This window comes from Octopus sinensis, linkage group LG1 (assembly GCF_006345805.1).
Source record: "Octopus sinensis linkage group LG1, ASM634580v1, whole genome shotgun sequence".
Classification (NCBI taxonomy): Eukaryota; Metazoa; Mollusca; class Cephalopoda; order Octopoda; family Octopodidae; genus Octopus; species Octopus sinensis.
Genome location: NC_042997.1, coordinates 121,847,949 through 121,869,963, shown reverse-complemented (window position 1 = coordinate 121,869,963; position 22,015 = coordinate 121,847,949). Strand labels below are relative to the sequence as shown.

Here is a 22,015-nt window from a genome sequence, read left to right as displayed (position 1 = left end):
ATATATAATATATATATATATATATATATCCCTTAAAACTAGTTTTCGTAATATGTGTATTGAGATTCGATGGATCTTATAGCATAAGTTTACAGTTCTGCAAAATAAACAAAAACGTTGTTTAAGTATACAATATGAACTATAACGGATATATTTATGCTTGAATTTGTAAAACCACTATACGGATGCTTTTAATATTCGAGCCATTTATGACTAAAAAGTATATGCAGTGAATCGTGTGGAAAATCGGTAGCAAATACAGAATATTTTGTATAAATCAATGCTACATTTCATCTATTGATTTCTTGTTCGGCTTTCGGCGAATATCTTAATGGAAAAGATTAAATATACAAGGAATAATCTTCCTAAAATTTGACATCACCAATAGCTCGTTGACCTCACCAATACCTCATTGACCAAACATTTTACTCCTACGCACTAAGAAATGTTCCATAATAATAATAATGATGTGTGTATGGTATAAATTATGAACTTTCACGATTCAAAAAAGTATTTTATATTGAATATTTTGTTTTTATTCTACTCACCAAAATGTATAATCGAATCTGAATTCTAGAATTAATTCTTAATGCAAGAAATCTGACAATGTATATGTAAAACATGATTTCTTTTCTGTTAGTATGTGATGTGACGGGACAATATTTAATTCCTTTCGCTCTCATTTATAATATTAATCTCGAGAAGTAGCACAAAAATCCAAGTTTTAGATTTCTAAAATGGACGACAAAAGCATACATATATATATATACATATGCATATATACGCACTCTTACAGATGAGCAGGCACATATTTTATCTTTATGTAAACACATGCATGTGTTTGTATGCTTGTATAGCAATGTATCAACTTCATATGTGAATGTATGTATGTATGTATGTATGTATGTATGTGTGTGTGTGTGTATATATATATATATTATATATATATATATATATATATATATATATATATATATATGTATATATATCTGTGTGTGTCTCTCTCTATATATATGTGTGTATATACATGTATATGTATGATATATATATATATATATATATATATATATACATGTATACATATATGTATGTATATATATATATATACATGTATATGTATGTATGTATGTATATATATACATATATATATGTATGTATGTATATAAAAATATACATATATATATGTATGAATATATATATATAGATATGTCTCTATACGTATGTGTATTTATGTATGTATATATATGTATATGTATGTATTTATATATATATATATATATATATATATATATATATATATATACATGCAGAGAGAGAGAGAACTGGGCGGGGTTTGTAAATGTTTGTGTGTATATAAGTGTGTATTCATGGATATAACATTCACTATTAATATAGTATACAATGTATTTTGTAACAGAGTTGGAATCGTATTTAATGCAGCCCGTGTTACGCTCCTTCGTTTTGTCTTTTCGATCGTGTGAATATTCCTGGGTTAGTTTCTTACTGGCAAAGCCTCAGTACGCCTTAGTTTGTGTATAAATAAATAACATCACGTAGATAAAATAAACATCGGCTATTTTTTAAAATTCGAATAAGAAATACTAGAACTCATTGTTGGAGGTTCGTCTACGTTTGGGTTGATAGTGTAGAATTAGATCTGTAGAATAAAGGAGTAGGTGAGCAAGTATTAAATCCTGAGATACATTAATCTTGTCTGTGCGTTCGGAGAATCTTTTGAATCGCTTCAGCGTTTACTAATATTCGAAGAAGAAGGAACCGAGGTCACTTAATTGATGTAAAAGCTAATGTATCAGAGCAGTCTCTTAAATTCTTGCTCGGTTATAGAGACCATGTAATCAAATTTGACGATTCCACGATAGTTTTGAATTTCAACCCTTTAATCATGGAATAAGGTTACTAATTTCTTCATTAAATCAAAGCGGGTAACGAACTTATGGAGGGAAGCTAGTACTGGTATATGTTGATGCGAAAGAGGAAATATGCAGTGACTTATAAAAAAGTAACGGATATCGTGTCTTTCAAGAACCAGATATACTTGGACTATGTATTAGTCCTTTCATTGCTTTTCTTAACGGTATGGATACGTTAGTAGGATCGTGGAAACGATATGTGAGGGAACATGTAAACACCAAGTGAGATTTCGTACGTGGAAATAATACCATCGAAAAATTTCGGTATATACCCTATGGCATATATGTTTAACAGAGATATGAAGATCTAATGAGAATCAAAGCAGACTTTTGTATAGTTACACACATACACACACACACATACACACAGGCACGCACACATATGCATACACACAGATGCACACAGACTCACAAACACATAGACGCGCACACACATATAAGCCCATATGGATATAGATACATATACATACCATACGTACGAACCAAATAAAGAACTTCTATATGGTCAGTAAACCAAACATACAATGCCTCCAAATCTCGCGTGTCCTTTATTCTCGTCTTACAAACCCTATTTCCAACAAAAGCTTGAAGAGATACGACAGGAAAGCCTACGTCTGATCAGGATACAACTAATATGAAAGGGAAAAGAAAGTACTAAACAAGCAGGCAATTTATCAATTGTAATTAAGTAGGCTTGATATCTCCGACATAACTTTTGTGTATATACATATACCGCGAAATTCTATCACCTTGTGTCACTCTAACTTCTATCGAAGAATAATAACACACACACGCACACATAAACATTCCATTTTTTCTTTTTGTATCACCAAACCAAATATAGAATGAGGTATATATATACATATATGTGCGCGTGTGTGTGTGCGTGCGTGCGAGTGTGCACGTGGTAAGTTGCTTGTTTACCAACCACATGGTTCCGGGTTCAGTCTCACTGCGTGGCACCTTGGGCAAGAGTCTTCTACTATAACCTCGGGCTGACCAAAGCCTTTTCAGTGGATTTGGTAAACAGAAACTGAAAGAAGCCCGTCGTATATATATATATATATATATATATGTTTGTGTGTCTGTGATTGTCCCCCCAACATCGCTTGACAACTGATGATGATGTGTTAAGTCCCCATCACTTAGTGGTTCGGCAAGAGAGGCCGATAGAATAATTACTAGGTTTACAAAGAATAAGTCCTGGGGTCGATTTTTTTCGACTAAAGGCGGTGCTCCAGCATGGCCGCAGTCAAATGACTAAAAGTAATAAAAGAAAAGAAAAGATAAAAAAATGTTTTTAACACGAAATTATATACGAATATATGAATTATAATATATTATATATTTCAAATACAACTGAAAACAAGCACGAATAACGAACTCCATGTCTGGAATCAAATAACGAAAAACACACGAACGAACAAAGTATTAGAATAAGAAAAAAAAATCTTTATTGAAAAATCATGCTAGAAAAACATTAATTGATACTTAATTCAATGTATAAAATTACATTCTCAAAGACAAAGACTGTATCTTAACGCCGGTTTAATTAACAATTATCGATCAAAGAAATATTTCTTTTCTCCGATTATTTATTAACTTTCATTTTGTTTTATCTATTACGAAACCAATTTCACACTTAACTGCTCATATTTCTCTGTACGAAGCTCTTTTATTTACATGGGGAAACGTTACTATTTTGTACCATGATGCTCGCGCATACTCTAATGGTATAGCAGCGCTGAAATTATTTCCCTTCTAAATCATTGTGTAATTATATCTATGTATAATTATGTCGGAGCCTGATCTTTTGACACTGTATGATTAACATTATTTATATAATTATTTGTGTAAAACTTATATATCAATGATGCATCCTTCAATATTACTTGCTACAATTACAATTACACCAAAGCATGCACACACACACACATAACACACATGCACACACACACACACACACACACACCACACACACACACACACACACATATATATATATATATATATATATATATATATATATATATATATATACACGGTGCGGGATTATGCAAGTGACAAAAGACGGAGATGGGCGTAGGGATAACAGTGTGAATTATTTTGAGGTTTCGAGCCTACGTACTTCTGCAGAAAGATGTGAGGATAAAAATCAGATGGAGAAAAATGTGTCCGGATTACGGGTTTTACATGTTGAATATATAAATGTATTTATGTATATATATTTGAATATATATATGTTTGTATGTATACATATATATATATATATAGAGAGAGAGAGAGAGAGATTCAAGCAAAAATATATACGTGTATATATATATATATTATATATATATATATATATACAGATTTATAATAATATAAAATACAATTCTAATTAAAGACATGGAAGAGAACATGTCTATGCTGAAAATAGGCATGGTCTCTTCTTATAACGGCTCTCCCGAACACGATGCTAAAGAAATGCCAGAAATACTGCAGAAACTGTACTGTTCTGTCTTTCTATATATATATATATATATATATATATATATATATATATATATATATATATATATATATATATATATATTATATAGGCATCCGCACATGGACATATGTATATACACACACACATTCGTACACACATACATGTGTGTGTGTGTATGTGTGTGTGTGTATGTGTGTGTGTGTATGTGTGTGCTTTTTCACTGCTTTAAAAGAATAATTTATTCAAGTTTGGGTAGAAGGTCAACACTTTGAAACCAAGAGAAAACCTACTGAATCGACGCCGGTGCTTGAATGGTGTTTTATTTAATTGGCTCTATAAAGATAAAGTTGACCCCTCGCAAGATTTGAAATCACAATGTAAAGAGGCAGAAGACATGCTACTAAAGATTTAGTTCGACGCACGAACGGATCTGCTACCTTGGCGCCTTAAATAACTGCAACAACAACGACAACAATAATAGTGATAATAATAACCCAGTGTCACTTTGATGGTATGCACTGCCCTCACAATAATAATAATAATAATAATAATAATAATAATAATAATAATAATAATAATAATGATAATAATAATAGGAGACATCATGGCTGTAGTTGTGATATGTTTGCGATATTTTTCGCATGGCAAGAAAAGCTAATATAGTCGTTAAGATAGAAGAGATTGTTTTGGATTGTCCGACCGCTTTGACAAGTGACGCACTTTTGCTCGCCAGGAAGATGTCTTCATTGAATGCGTCTGAAGCATCATCAATATGAACATGGTAAAATGATAGGATTTATGTGGCATATCACAGCACCGATGTCTAACTTAAACGAAAGATGAAAGTAATATATAATAAAGACGCATTCTCTGACGATATATTTTAATTTTAGCGGATATTCACTGGCATCGATCATATTCGGAAATCGATTAGGAAGCAATATAGTTGTCGCTGATTTAGATTTTTTTTCTTCTCTTATATAGCTTGTCATTTTGGACATGTTTTCATGTAATAGAATAACTGGGTCTAAGTATATGAATTGCATTGGCTGACTTAATAACAAGCTTTCATGCAGAAGTAGGCGGACGGCTGGTTTTTCCTATTGAACCATTGAAGAAGAGGTCCTTTACAACGCTATTGCATAAACATTAATCTTGACCTTTTACACAGAATTATGTTATTAAAGATAATTTTACTGCAAGTAAAATTAAGCAGCGCAAAAGATGAAGACGTATATATAATAGAAGAAAAACCAACCTACTGCAAACCTGTCCAATAACAACTCCTGCTTGTTATAGGAAATTTCGTACAGCAGCATGGATTTCAGTTCGGTTGCTTCATTGAATCGTTCTCAGTCTCTTTTCAAATTTATTATTCAACGATTAGGAGATGAATTTCTTTTGTGTCAATGATCTGAGAGTAAAATAGATGAATGTGCTGAATCCAATTATGTATAGTCCTCTATCATACTTGCTTATAAATCGTGTTAGTAAAGGTTCTACTTCAAACAGGAAGATGTATCGAATGTGGTGTTGAACATGACACTTGGTGGATTTTCTTGTGGAATTTTCTCGTTAATGTATTCTCTCGATTATGTAATTTAGGCGCCACGATATAGCATTAGCAAAGTGAACCGAATTGTTTAATATAGCAAGAATTTGGATGGAGGGAATTTACTTTCTTACTATCTAATACAACGGGACGTAATCTTAGAATCTTACTAAAGAATGATGTAAAATTGATAACATGAGAACCCACTTAGTAGCAAGATTCACTTTACATTTGTAGTCCTTTTAAATTATGCAATCAAGAAAGACTAACTTCTCTTCTATTACTGAGTTAGCTATTTTCTCCATTCGATATGATACCGGTTGCCGCAAATATGTAGAGGCGAGTGAATATTATTGAAGAGAATACCAAACCTGTAAGATTTCCTTGAGAATTTTAGGAATGTATGATTATGCACAGTCACAATGATGTTGCACTATTTTATCACTCAGAAACAAAAATTGACGAACAAACCTGGGCTTTATTATTCGACCTCCAAAGTAGTAAAACCCTTCTTAAATCATAATACAGTCTCAAAGAAAAAAAATATCCATTGTATAATAACACGTACTTTTAATTTCTTGGGGAAATTGTATTAAAGCCTCGGTAGAAATGCCTTGTGCATGAGTCTGCCGGAAGACTGTCTGTATTTTCTGATGATGAGGAAAAGAAAGAATGAAACCAATAACATTTCAGCCATCATGAGTTGGGTGCAATATGTGTGTGTGTGTGTGGGCGAGGGTGCTTGCTTGTAAATGCATGTGCTCACTCGCCTTCATTACTTATAAATTTGTATTCTAATGAAGAGTAAACTATAATAATATATCTCTTGTAATTAAGGAAATTTAGTCTGGTTCGGTCTTCCTTCTTGTTTCATTAATTCATCTTTATAAACCTCCTTCACCGTCGAGGTATATCTCCCTCATTTCATAAAGTGCACTGAGGCTTATGAGGTCCATAATCGTCGCTGAATCAGTGATTCCAAAGGTGTGCTTTGAATTGTACTACATTCTATCTAGCAGTGATGATAATCCTCCTCCTCCTCCTCTCTCCCTCTCACTTTAGTCATAGTATTCTGCATTAGGTTTGGAATAGAAGCTGCGTAATAGAAGCATAATATTTGCCATTGTTCAACTATTCGGGTTATTTTCTTGATCCATCACTTCAGTCTTATTTCGAATCGATCATAAGGTTTCCTATTTACAGCTGAGTTGACTGAACCAGCTTAAAATCAAGTGTCTAAGTCGAGAACACAACACACAGTTGGTCTGGGAATGGAAACCGTGATCTCGCGATTGCATCATTCAGGTCAGAAGCCCACACTACTTTACATGCTAGTTAACCGATAGCTGGAACACTAAGACGTGATACTTCTCCGGATCAGAGTTGAACGCCCGATCCAAGGCCCCAGTATCGGATTCAGTTCCAAGTCATGCCCATACAGAATATACATGTAACATTCATTAGAATATTATACACTCATGAATTATCTCTGAATATAATACTTAATATTTGTTGAATTATGTTGATTCAGCATTGTATACTTGGCATTCTGTAGTATGCCTAACACAATCTTTTTGTTTTGGATAGACTTTGTAATTTCGAAGTCTGAAAAGTTATACAATGGTTTTCTTATTAAAGTATATATTTTGTTTTTCAGGTATCGTAAAAAATTAACAAGCTGGTTTTTACCTGGCTGTTTATATGTAAATTATATTCTAAACGTAGTTGACAGAAGGAATTCAATTATTAGTTAAATATTCTTCATTTTCAAGTAGAATATCATTTGAATAATCACTTCATCATGTTAAGACAAAGATTTTCTAGTACAGAATAAACGGTAATTGGAAGATTTTAGTTTCTTCTATTAACTTTCACATTCTGTTTCGCATTTCGTGAGTAGATTTTCCAATATGCCAGCTATATCTATGTGCCTTTTCTTGACACATTATATATTCATCGTAGTGTAATAAATATTAGACGAGAAGAGCGTTAATTATAGTTGAGCAGGAACTTTCTACGTTAATCACTATCTAAAATCCATTAAACCGACTTAATTTACGCTTGTCTTTTAGTATTTTCCATTAGATTCTGCTTCCAATTAAATTTGAATGTACCGATTTTAAAATAACACCTAATTAAACGTTCTGCTGAAATATTTTCAGAACGAGATAACAAAAATCAGTAACATTAGTGAACTAATATAGTTGTATGTATTGTATTGATTAGTAGGAAAATCACTACTACATAGCAGCAGACAAAATATGTCTAATGACTGGCTAAGTATACCATTGATTTAAGGAACACTTTAGATTGTAGCACTAAATATCCATTGATCATGAAAGTGTTTTGTAATTTCCTCATTTTAGCAACTTAAATGTTTTAATTAAAATACTGCTCAATTATCTAAGTCGAGAGATACATTATTTATTTCTATGATACAGAGTTAAATCACAAATACTGCAATAAACTTAAATCAGTCCATGATCTATACAATATATAAGAATATGTGTGTCTGTGTGTATGTTTTATATATGTTTGACTCAATTTCATATTAGTTAGATTTTCACACGCATAGAAGTCTCACCATACTCTGATGTTCCGAGTTATGTCAAAAGAGATTCAGATATTAGCAAAAATAATTTCTAAGGAAGAGTATTTACGTAGCCATTGATCAAATGAGACTACGTGGAGATTCTGTATCATCAATTATATAGTATATGTGGGGCACCGTGTTCGCCACCACTAAGTCCGGTTTGTTATGCTCTAGCATTTAATCTGTTTGGACTGGGAAATCGCACAGGACTTTGCAGGTTTCCGACTCTACCACTCTCGTTGGTTTGTACACATACAACGTATTCCTTCTCTCCAGACCCCACTTTTCGCAGAGTTTTCAATTCAACACTTGTGCTAGTTCATTGTGTCGCCACAAGTTGTAAAGTTTTGCAGCAAGTCCACGATATGGGCAATTATTTCTTCTACTCTGTGCAGATGCTCATTCCTAAGGCTAACCCTCCACCTTCTGGCCAAAGCTTGGTTTCGTGCTGCCAGTATCGTGTTCTTAGTCTTTCGATTTTTATTATTATTATTCCTTCATAACATAGTGTAGGTAAAAATGCACTGAAGTCTTTAGAGATCAGTCAAGTCACAACAAAGTCCTCAGAAAGATAATCCTTTGCTTAAGATGTGCGTTGTGCCCAATAACGCTGCTTTTTGCAAGACACCAAACTTGCATGGGATTTTTAGTGGTTAAGAAGTCTTGAAGTTTTAATTGGATTGAGCCCTACGCTTCTTCTCCATCACCACATATTCTGCAGTTATTTGTATTTCTTTTCATTGCGTGTTTTTTTGATAATTTCTGTTGGGAAGGCTTTGCTCATGTGCTGCAATTAAAAATCCTTCAGTCTCTACTTTGAATTATGAGCGTCTCAGCTATTGTCGGGATTTTGCTTTGTCTATTTCTTTTCTATTTAGGTTAACTCAGTATTTGACATCGTTCTAGCATATGTTCCTGTTCCAGTTTTAGCCTGGATTTCAGATGTTTTACAGCTTTTGTTGTTTCTTCTCTTTCTTCATAGTTGTTAGGTACTATGACTTCATTTTTGTATTGGCCAGATTCTTTAAAGACAGAAAACAGTCTTTTATTTCGTTCGTGCTTTGTGGCTATTTGTATTAGTCTTCCTTGCTTCTGAAGTAGGCATGTCTGTAGTCCTATGGTGTTTATTTTGTAATAGTTTTCTAGCCTTATAAGGCCTCTGTCACATTCAATACGTTGTGTATATAAATTTTCTATGTCAGATATTGCTTGGTACATCCTAAATCCTGTCATTTGTTTTTCTTGTTATCATTTCTCTTTATCCCAGGTTTTGTTAGAGCTCTGGAGACTTACATGAGTAGCGGGCTTCTTACCTGCTACCTACAGTACCATGCTATCCATTCCTTCCAGATATCTAATACTTACCTGATTATTCTGGTCATGTCAAGGAGGCAAACCTTTTGTAACAGTTCTGCTGGGCACTTTATTCTAGTTTCCTTTATATTCCCTCGACGCCTTCTGATACTGTTCTCAAGGACCCGAAAATTAATTGGCACCATCTTCACATTTTCCATTTCCATAGGCGGGCTCTTTCGTACTTAAGACGGTTGTATTTATTTATCTTTTCACCTTCCTTCTTGACAATTCGCGGGTCAAAGAGGCAGGCAACATCAACTATGTAGCGTATGTGATGCATCTTGTCCACCACCACTTGATCTGGTCTGTTATGTTCTAGCAACTGATCCGTTTTCATTGTGAAATCCCAGAGGGTTTTGCTAGTCTTCGACTCTGCCACTCTCTGCAGTTTGTGCTCATACCACGTCTTGCCTTACTCTAGCCCACATAAGAAACTTTTCGAATAGTTTCCAATGTAGCAGTTTCTTCTTTTTCTTCTCATTATTATCATTATTATTATTATTATTATTATTATTATTATTATTATTATTATTATTATTATTATTTCAGGGATTCATTAATCTTCCACTTGAGAGGCTGAAATACGGCGGTGTAAACTTAACAGGTTTTCAACTACTTGACCCAGATAATCCACAATTACAACATTTTCTACGAATCTCTGAGGAAGTGGACCGGGTAAGGTGCCCGGTGGCAGAGGGAAATTGGACTACGGTATGTAAAACGTTTTTTTTTTTTACATTTATCTCATACTCATAAGTAAATGAGTGGAATTCGAACCGGTGAGTATGTTAAATAATAAGGCACTAAAAGAGAATTACTCTCCCCAGACAAAATAAATTATGCTTCAACACACGAATTCACATAAAGACTCTTGGAAGCCAAATGCAAAAACGAAATATAAAAATATTAAGGATTGAATATTAAAATAACAAAATAATAAGAAAGCACACTTTGTGCGTGTCTGTGTGTCTGTGTGTATGTGTGTGTGTCTGTTAAGAATACATGCAAATCAATGATTATACGTAAAATTAAAAGTGGAAACTGCGCGAAAGTATGTGTAAAGATTTTTTTACCCTTTTCCTTGATCAGACAGTATAAACATTTTTACATTTGTTGCATTAAGTGACTTTTATAGAATATTACGGGTTTCGATTTGTATGTCTATCTTATAAATGTTAAAAATACAACGTAGAAAATCAGGAAATGAAAATTGAAAATTAGAAGCTAAAATAGTTTCTAATATTCTGTGGTTAGTCAGGAAGATGTATATATATATATAAGCAAAAGCGTTCGAGTGTTCACACACGAAATAAGCTATCTCCACTCGTAATATCGTCTGCGCTGAATAATTTAAATAATATTAACAGCTGTAACACCGCGCATCAACAGGTCAAATGGTATTATATAGCTATAAAATTTAAAGTTCGCACATGGCATGAGGAGACGGAAACAGCATCGACCGATTTAGAAATAGAAGCTAATATCCTAATTCAATCGCCAGAAAGCACCACATAACAGAAAAAAACAACAGCAGGCGAGGAAATTCTTTATACGTTCCCTCGCTTACTGTTGTTTTTCTTTTATTTGGTGCTTTCTAGCGGTTGAATTAGGAATTTAGTTTCTATTTCTAAATAGGTCGACGGTGTTTCCGTATCCTCATGCATTGTGCTAACTTAAAATTATATATATATATATATAGGGATCCCATCATATTCATGATGAACAACCGAAGCAGGTAATAAGAATATGAAAATAATATTTGAGGAGATTCGTTATAAGTATAAGAATATAACATAAACAAATACAAAAAAATAGAGCTTAAACATAGCTTTGTTCATCAGCTTTAAGCTTCTGGTAAATAATATATATATATATATATATATATATATATATATATATATATATATATATATATATATATATATATATATATAAAGGGTAAAATCATAAATGATTTCTACCAAGTGGTCAGCGGGGGAAATAGAACTTCATAGGGAAATTTTTTAGAAATATTTTATAATTAAATACATAATTATAACAAGGGCTTGGTTTGCGCCTCAACACGCATTCAAAAATGGACGTCAAAAACACTATTGCCACCAATAAATCCTCCCGAATTACAAGCAAATTTTTAATTAATTTTCTTTGTTCTACTAGCCTATATATATTGTGTTTTTCTCGGATAATTTACGGTGGCAATAGTATCTTTTGTCGTCTATTTTTCAGTGCGTGGTGAGGCGCAAGCCAAGCCCTTGTTATAATTATGTATACAATTATAATATATATATATATATATATATAAAATAAATATAAGAGAGTGGTCACTATATGGCTCACTCTAGCACCAGTTAATCCAAAAATTTTCAACCACAAAAATACATGTTTCCCATGAAAGTCAGTACGATTGTTAGCTCACACGGACAGGGCAAATAAAAAATAACAAAAATACATATTATTTTGGGACAATTGTTTCGCTATTAATGAATTAAATGTAATTTTACTTACAAAAAAATCCACTTGTAGCTCCTCAGCCAAAACTATCTGGATGAAATCCACTCAATCACACGCCAGATTTTACCATAACGATAAATACGCGTGTGGTTCAATTGATTATATCCGACGTTATAATTCAAATGCCCCAACTAACAGCGCGCCAAATTTTCACGGAAAACAAATACAGCATTTAGAAATAAATGCAGCATAATTATAATTAATTAATAAGGGTGAGAGAATTAGATACTAATTTAATAGTATATCTATTCTACACCAAGTGGCCTAGTGCTCCGAGAAACCTGGATTATTATAATGTTTTATAATATATTATAATATTTTTACAAAATAAATATAAGAGAGTGGTCACTATATGGCTCACTCTAGCACCAGTTAATCCAAAAGGTTTCAACCACAAAAATACATGTTTCCCATGAAAGTCAGTACGATTGTTAGCTCACACGGACAGGGCAAATAAAAAATAACAAAAATACATATTATTTTGGGACAATTGTTTCGCTATTAATGAATTAAATGTAATTTTACTTTTATTTTGTAAAAATATTATAATATATTATAAAATATTATAATAATCCAGGTTTCTCGGAGCACTAGGCCACTTGGTGTAGAATAGATATACTATTAAATTAGTATCTAATTCTCTCACCCTTATTAATTAATTATAATTATGCTGCATTTATTTCTAAATGCTGTATTTGTTTTCCGTGAAAATTTGGCGCGCTGTTAGTTGGGGCATTTGAATTATAACGTCGGATGTAATCAATTGAACCACACGCGTATTATCGTTATGGTAAAATCTGGCGTGTGATTGAGTGGATTTCATCCAGATAGTTTTGGCTGAGGAGCTACAAGTGGATTTTTTTGTAAGTAAAATTACATTTAATTCATTAATAGCGAAACAATTGTCCCAAAATAATATGTATTTTTGTTATTTTTTATTTGCCCTGTCCGTGTGAGCTAACAATCGTACTGACTTTCATGGGAAACATGTATTTTGTGGTTGAAACCTTTTGGATTAACTGGTGCTAGAGTGAGCCATATAGTGACCACTCTCTTATATTTATTTTGTAAAAATATTATAATATATTATAAAATATTATAATAATCCAGGTTTCTCGGAGCACTAGGCCACTTGGTGTAGAATAGATATACTATTAAATTAGTATCTAATTCTCTCACCCTTATTAATTAATTATATATATATATATTATAATTATGTATACAATTATAATATATATATATATATATATAGTATAATTATGTATACAATTATAATATATATATATATATATATATATTATAATTATGTATACAATTATAATATATATATATCTATATATATATATATATATATATATATATTATAATTATGTATACAATTATAATATATATATATATATATATATATATATATATATATATAGAAATTCGGGGTGAGTACTTGATAATTATAAGCACCTGTGTATACCGTTTGGTGGTGTAGGTGGTGGAGTAAATTGATCAAAATAAAAACATGATGCGAAGGATTCAGCGGTACATATGTTTCGGGCCTTTATTAGACAGATTTATAACAATGCATAATGTATGTCTGTCGCCTTCTTCAGCCGCGCACAACAGCTTCCACAAGGACATGTGTTACATCAAAAATTCTTGGTTGGGGATGCAAATCCTCTCATCCGCATTATGTCGTACGCGAATGAGAGGATTTGCATCCCCAACCAAGAATTTTGATGTAACACATGTCCTTGTGGAAGCTGTTGTGCGCGGCTGAAGAAGGCCACAGACATACATTATGCATTGTTATAAATCTGTCTAATAAAGGCCCGAAACATATGTACCGCTGAATCCTTCGCATCATGTTTTTATTTTGATCAATATATATATATATATATATATAATATATATATATATATATATATTTACTCGTTTTTCAATAATAATATTATGTACACGTATAACCCTCTATGGCTTCCTTGTGCTCGTGAAATTGTTACATTGTACTCTAAGAGACACATGTGGCTTTGTTTACACTGTATTTCGTCTAGAACGGTGTTTATCATTATTACTTGTTTTAAACACATCCGTTGGATTCTTATGTTAGAGTTTCACTGCGCATTGATATATATTTGTATTTTTTTTATTTTTTATTTTTTGTCTCTCTCACCATTAGTATTGTTGATATTATTTTTCCTGTTCACAACGTGGTTTGGAAATTACCAGATTTCCTTTATTGTCCCATCTGTGTTCTCTTATTCTATTTTATTTTATTTTATTGCTATTCTACTTCATCTTATTAAACTGATGAGAATGACAATGCATAAAATAAATTTTAAACATTATTTTTATTTTTATTCTTAATTTAATTTTTTTTAATTGTTTATTTTCAATTATATTTTTAGTAACTAGGATTTAATAATTTTTTCTTAAATTGTTTGCATTGAATCCAGTTTTATAATAATTTTATTTCTGTTTTATCTTTCATACTTGTTTATGGTATATTCTTATACTTAAAACGAATCTCCAAATATATATATATATATATATATATATTATATATATATATATATTATTATTATTATTATTATATTTTATTAATATTATTAATATTTGGAAATCAATATCAGGAAACTCCTCAGAAATATATACACGTGTGAAAAATAATTGTTGCATAAAAATATATATAAATACGTATCAAAATATATGTAAATATGTATAAGTATATAATGTATATGACAGTTTAAAAAGTTTTGAATTAAGTATTTAAAGCATCTTACGCTCGTTTCACAGAAGTGTTGTCCATATAATGAAATCCTATATTGATAAGCATTTATAGACAACTCTTCTGCTCTTCAGAGATATAAAATTTGAATTTTGTATAACATATCGAATGTTAGTTTTTTGTTTTGTTTTTAAATTTCAAGTAATACTACAAAATGGTATGTGTTTGAAATATAAATTAAAATTTAAAAATTACTACTTTTGATGAGTCTTTAAATCCATATATACTTCCTTGGTTATTCTTCTGCAATAATCCATAATGTTCATATGTAAAATCCGTTATATGGTCTTGTATTCCGAATATAGTTCATATAGTTAGTTTAGAAATGTGAAATTTGTATACACACAGATATATATATATATATATATATATATTATATATATATATATATATTATATATATATATATATATACAAAAAGCAATAAAGATTCAAGTTAATTTAAATGAATTTACTTGAATATGGTACCTAACTTAGATGCACCAAAAAAAACTATACTGTTTTAACAATACAGTAATGTGGGGTGATTATAAGCGAGAAGAAGCAACAAGAATGGATAGGTTTTTAGTACAATCGTTTCATACAAGGACAGGCTTTATTAAAAGTTGTAAAAATTACAGCATATAAACGTGTCCCGTACTCATCAGCTAAAATACATGTGAGTTCTCTAGACATCCTAGTGGTTGAGGCTATACTCATGAAGTAATGTAGATAATTAAGTAACATAACAGATTTCCAAAGTTCATTAAAGTTCTTTAAAGATGATGTACAGTCTTATCACAGAATTTTAAAAAAGTTCTAATAGCATCACAGAGAAGGTGACCTAATCCATAGAGCACATATGTGCTCTATGGATTAGGTCACCTTCTCTGTGATGCTATTAGAACTTTTTTAAAATTCTGTGATAAGACTGTACATCATCTTAAAGAACTTTATGAACTTTGAAATCTGTTTATGTTACTTAATTATCTACATTACTTCATGAGTATAGCCTCAACCACTAGGATGTCTAGAGAACTCACATTTATTTTAGCTGATGAGTACGGGACACGTTTATATGCTGTATGAAACGATTGTACTAAAAACCTATCCATTCTTGTTGCTTCTTTCTCGCGTATATATATATATATATATATATATATATAAATATATATATATATAAGACATATAGATAGATATATAGATAGATAGATAGACAGATAGATAGATAGATAGATAGATAGATAGATAGATAGATAGATAGATAGATAGATAGATAGATAGATAGATAGATAGATAGATAGATAGATAGATAGATGACGGTCTTCTGTCAATTTCCGTCTATCAAGTTCACTCAAAAGGTTTTCGCTGTCCCGGAGTTGTATTAGAAGGCACTTGCACAGGTCTCCACGCAGTGAAACTGAACACGGAGCCGTCTGTTTGTGAAGGAATTCCGACCACACAGCCACACCACACCAATATGAGACTAAGATCAACTAATTTACTTTGCAAGTTAATGAAACAAAGAAGAGTGATAATTATATCTAAAGTTTGAATAATATTGTTTCGCGATACAATTTAATAGAACACAGATATCCATCGAAATCTATGTATAGTGGTTGTTATTGCGTCTGACACAATGAATTTACAATCTGTAAAATCTCAGCTAATTGTATTTTTGATTAAGAAATTAGTTTTATTAAGTTTACAGAACTATACTGATTATATTTGTGATTGTCTGAATCTCCAACACCGCACAATTTTATCGTTGGATTTCGTTACGCATATTCTGGCGTATTTTATATATGGTGAGTGTATGTGTAATAATTGTCAAAGGATCGAATATAATATACATATTCATACTTCAATTCGTTGTTGCATTTCATCGAAAACTCTGCAACTTATTTTGATTTCCTTAAGAATCTCAATACAGTCATTTGGGGATAATGAAATCACAATTCTGTTCCCTATTTCTTGAGATCCGATCACAAGCGAAACCTTTTGAATATGTATTTATATACTGCACAAATATTTTCATTATCATTTTAGGATAACAGCTTTTTAATATTCTCCCAAAAAGTCTGAGGAACTTGCACAAAGTAGATGTAGGGTTTTTAAAATCAAAGCTGGACCTCTTCCTGTCGAGAGTCCCAGATGAACCTACCTCACGGCAAGAGGTGCAAATGAGGGTAGCTATATCAAATTCCATGCTTCACCAAGTGCCACATATTATAGGAGGCTCTTAGTAATAACAGTGTAGCAAAAAGGCCGTGCATCAGCATGGCCGCAGCTCTGAACTGAAACTAGAGAAAAAAATAATAAATAACGGCAATAAACACATAATTTTAAAATTACATTATTAATAAACATAATATATCTTTTAAAATATATATTCTATTCGCTCACATGATCTGCAAACACTATGTTATGCTAAGAGTAATATTCTGTCAACATTATATACGTATGTATTTGTTATTTCAAAGAAACGTATTATTGTTTTGAAGGCGGTGAACGGAGGAGAATTAAAGATGAGCTCAAAGAAGCATAAAGACTTTTGATAGTTTGAATTGTTCGATAAAGTTTCCCAATATATCTAAACGACATAAGAAACGCTGTTAGAGGTCAATAGGTTTGATGATGATGTACTGGATGTAACATCTCTAGATTATCTAATGCATTTGTCATCAATAAAACGTCATACGTTAATACACTTTCCATCCCTACCAACTCACGCTACCTCATTTTGTTTGTGTCTATTTCTCCCACACTCATTATTTTCATATGTTAAGCTATGCAAGACAGTTAAGTGGAACTGTCTGGAGCACAATATCAAAATTGTCAGCTACACATTACCAAAATGAGGATACGTTCTCTTAAGAGAAATCAATTTAGTTTGTAAAAATGGTTCGTCAGCATTTGATCAACCTTTAAAGCACGATCTACTCAAAAGTCAATGGAAGTTTATAAATTATGCATAAGCACTTTATTTCCCATTTTTCTATGCCATCATTGCAAATAAAGAAATCATTTTATGTTAGTCTCATTTTTGAAATATGAACATTTCATAAAATAAAAATAATCGACCAACAACAATAACAGCGACAAACATATTAATAATAAAATAGTAACAAAAAGAAGAAAAAAACTAGCAGAATAACAATTGCAATGTTTAGAAAATAGTGATTCCATCGAAAACATGGATGTCAATAGACTGCCGGTTTTCAATAGAAGAATGTCCGATCTATTTAACTTGAAATCACTTAAATATTAAAATTAAACCCGTAGGTCAAACTATCTAAAGGCAGATATTGATATGAGATATTGACGCAACGTTGGCACCAGCATTTTGTGGAAATGCAATGACGTTTAAGCTAACAAACAATGCAGTGCAGAAAAGTTTCATTTTGCAGGATAGGAATTCTCGGATATCATAAACATTAAGATACATTCGAGTTATACGGATATATTTTTGTATGTATAGGTCCATGTGTGTGCGCGCGCATGGATATACAATAAATGCATATATATATATTATATATATATATAATATATATATATATATATATATATATATATATACACAAATAAATACATATAGATAAATACGTATACACACAAATAAATACATATATATATATATATAATACACACACATACACACACACACACACACACATATATATATATATATATATGTGTGTGTGTGTGTGTGTGTGTACGTGAGAGAGAGATAGAGAGTATATGTGTTTATATCCATGTAACAGGACGTGTAAATGCGAATATGAGTGGCGTATATATGTAAGCAAAGAAGCATTTATGCTGTAGTATTTAAATGCAGTTCTGTATTTCATTTTATGCAAACACATTTTTTCCTCGTTTGATGCTATTTCTTACTGGCACTTTCTAATTGGCATTTCACCGTTAATTAGCAACAGTTTATTTTAAGTCAGTGTACTTATGTTTAATGTTTCCTTTTCGTTTCCTCTTGACAGCAGAGTTACTCATAGAAACTTTCAAACTGATTTAATTCTACGCCGGTGGATAAAGAAACTTTTTTTTAAAAATAATCATATTATTTCTAAATTCGTTTGCTAGCAGAAACGTATTTTTCCTACCAAAGTTATAGGCGTGATCTTATATAGATTACAATTGTGATTATTTAGTTCAGCTTTATACTTAAGAGTATGTATACTTAAATATACGTACTCAATAGTAGTTTGCAATGGTTAAAGATTAATTCTTCTTTCTGTTATAAAGTTTATGTGTTTGTAGATGCATATATGTGTTTCTGCGTCCAATTTCATGGTGTTTCCTGTAGTAATTACCAAAGAATCACTTTGCAGGCTTATATTAAAGATAAATTAGATAGAGCAACGTTATTTTAGAAGAGACATGACGAAAAAATAAAACATCATCTAACATATTGCGCTGAGAATCGTCCTTTGCATAGAAGGCACTTTGGAAGATAAAATATCATTCAAAGGAGTCAGGCAGATGTTCTAGGAGGTGAATTAAAATGAGTTTTCTGGTTGTGCGATAAAAGACACATCTATGAAAGAATTTGAGAATCGCTGGAATATACTTTTTAATAATTGCTAAACAAATTATAACAATGTAGGTCACACAAAAAATATGAAAAAAAGAGAATTACAAATTTGTCTATATTCGCAGTATATATAAATTTGCACGAATAACAGCACCCACATACACATGCGCATATACAATCGCTGGTTCGAATCTCAGTCCGGGCGATGTGTGTGTTTATGAGCGAAACACCTAAGCGGCTCCGGAAGATGGTAATTGCGAACTTCTGCTGAATCTTCGCCACAATTTTCTCTCACTCTTTCCTCCTGCATCTTACAGCTCACCTGAGACGGACCGGCGTCCGGCCCAGGTGGGGAACCTATACGCCAAGGTAACCGGGAAACCGGCCCTAATGGGCCAGGCGTGGCTCGAGAAGGAACAAACAAAACAAAACATGATCTTATATTATAGCATATTCTTATAATAATGCCATATAATAAATCATAAATACAATTTACATGTAATATATATGTGGTTGGTAAGCAAGCTACTTACCACACAGCCACTCCTGCACCTTTGCCATTCCTGCATTTATGCCATTCTTGCACCCAATTAACCTTTTTATTTTAAAATAAGCTAAATTTTAATTAAGCTTACATGATAGAGCTCAATTTGAGTAATTTCATGTTATCAGTCTCGTGCAAGAAAATTTTAAAAGAAAAAAGTTATGAGTGTTTTTTTTCTCAAATTTGAGAATGATAATATAGTTCTATACTTTTTTTATGAATATAGTTCTAGGGGACTTATAATGTATGTCACAGGCATCATTGAGGTAAAACAAATTATCAATGACACAGCTAATTGACACATATGACACACATTATTAATTAGCATAATAGCATAGCTTGGAGAAAACATGGATTTCATGGAAAAATGTGAGCAAGAGAAATAATCTGGAAAATTTCAGCACAAGTTATTACATCTGGTAAAGTACAGAACAAGAAATATTTTGCTTAAAATATTGCAGCTAAGAATATAATTTGAATATTAAAAATTGATTTTAATTTACAAAGTCACATTATAATTAGAAAAAGCAACACCATTTTTTATAATATGAACACTCTAAAATACTTAAAAAACGAGAGCCAGAAGTACCAATATAGCTAAAGTTTTATGTGGAGAAGAATAGTATATATGGTAGGCAAATTCATTATGTAAAATCTAGGCATTGTTCAAGACTAAAAATTTGAAGACTTGGCAATAACTTAGGCAATAACTCAAGCAAATTTTACTATGAATTTGTTGTTATAGGCATATTTTACTATAATATATAACTAAATTTTGTATTATTCGATTTATTGTACTAATTATGTACTACTCTTATTTTTTATAACCTATTTTCAAATATCTAATTATTAATTAATAATTAAAAATTTTTTTTTTTTAAAGTGCAAAATATATTTTGAGTTATTTTTTTAAAAATGTTCATAGGAGTGACAAGTTATAACAAATAGAAGCAATAACTTGTAAAAAAAAGTCTTCAGTTTTAATAAAAGCAAATATTTTCTAAATCTAAATATTTAATTTGAAATTTTATCCTTAGCTGCAACATTTTAAGTAAACATTTTAATGTTCTGCACTTTACCAGACGTAATATCTTGCCCTGAACTGTTTTAAGTGCAATAAATTGTCCTGTACTTTTCCAGATGTATAGGCTTAAGAATATTATTTCTTTGGCTCGCGTTTTATATATATATATATATATATATATATATATATATATATATATATATATATATATATATATATATATATTATATATATGTATGTGTGTGTATGTATATATGTATATGTATATATATGTGTGTGTCTGTAAACTTAGATATGTTTCGACCAAAGATTGGTCCAGGGCATGTCTAACATAATAGTACCACCTGATAGGATTATTTGTATATATATATGTATATATATATATTATATATATATAATATATATATATATATATATATATACACTTCCCAATAAATATCAGTTGAGTACAGCGTGCAACAAGAATAGGAGTTTCGTAGAAGGTACGAAGTGATGCACAAGCACCCATCTCTAAAGGATTAATTTTTATCCCTATCCTTTAAGGACAAGGGCAAAAATCCCGCTGCGAGGCTTTTCAACAAACACAAGCATTCCCTCCAACTGAACATGTTTTGATTTTTCTCAAAGAGAAAATGTTTTAACAGGATCAGATGTGATTACTGCATGTGTGTGAGTGTGTGTATTTGCAAGGTTTTTTTGTAAGAGTGATAAAGTGGAATTAATAATAT

The 22,015-nt window shown here is 31.3% G+C and overlaps 1 protein-coding gene across 1 annotated transcript in view; it reads left to right on the top strand.

Moving 5' to 3' along the window:
- Window positions 1-22,015, top strand: part of LOC115216511 (glutamate receptor-like) — a 701,885-nt gene that overhangs the window by 582,076 nt on the left and 97,794 nt on the right. The window contains exon 6 of the mRNA XM_029785951.2: window positions 10,455-10,616. Within this exon, the coding sequence (XP_029641811.1) occupies window positions 10,455-10,616 (162 nt within the window). The remainder of the gene's footprint in view (window positions 1-10,454; window positions 10,617-22,015) is intronic.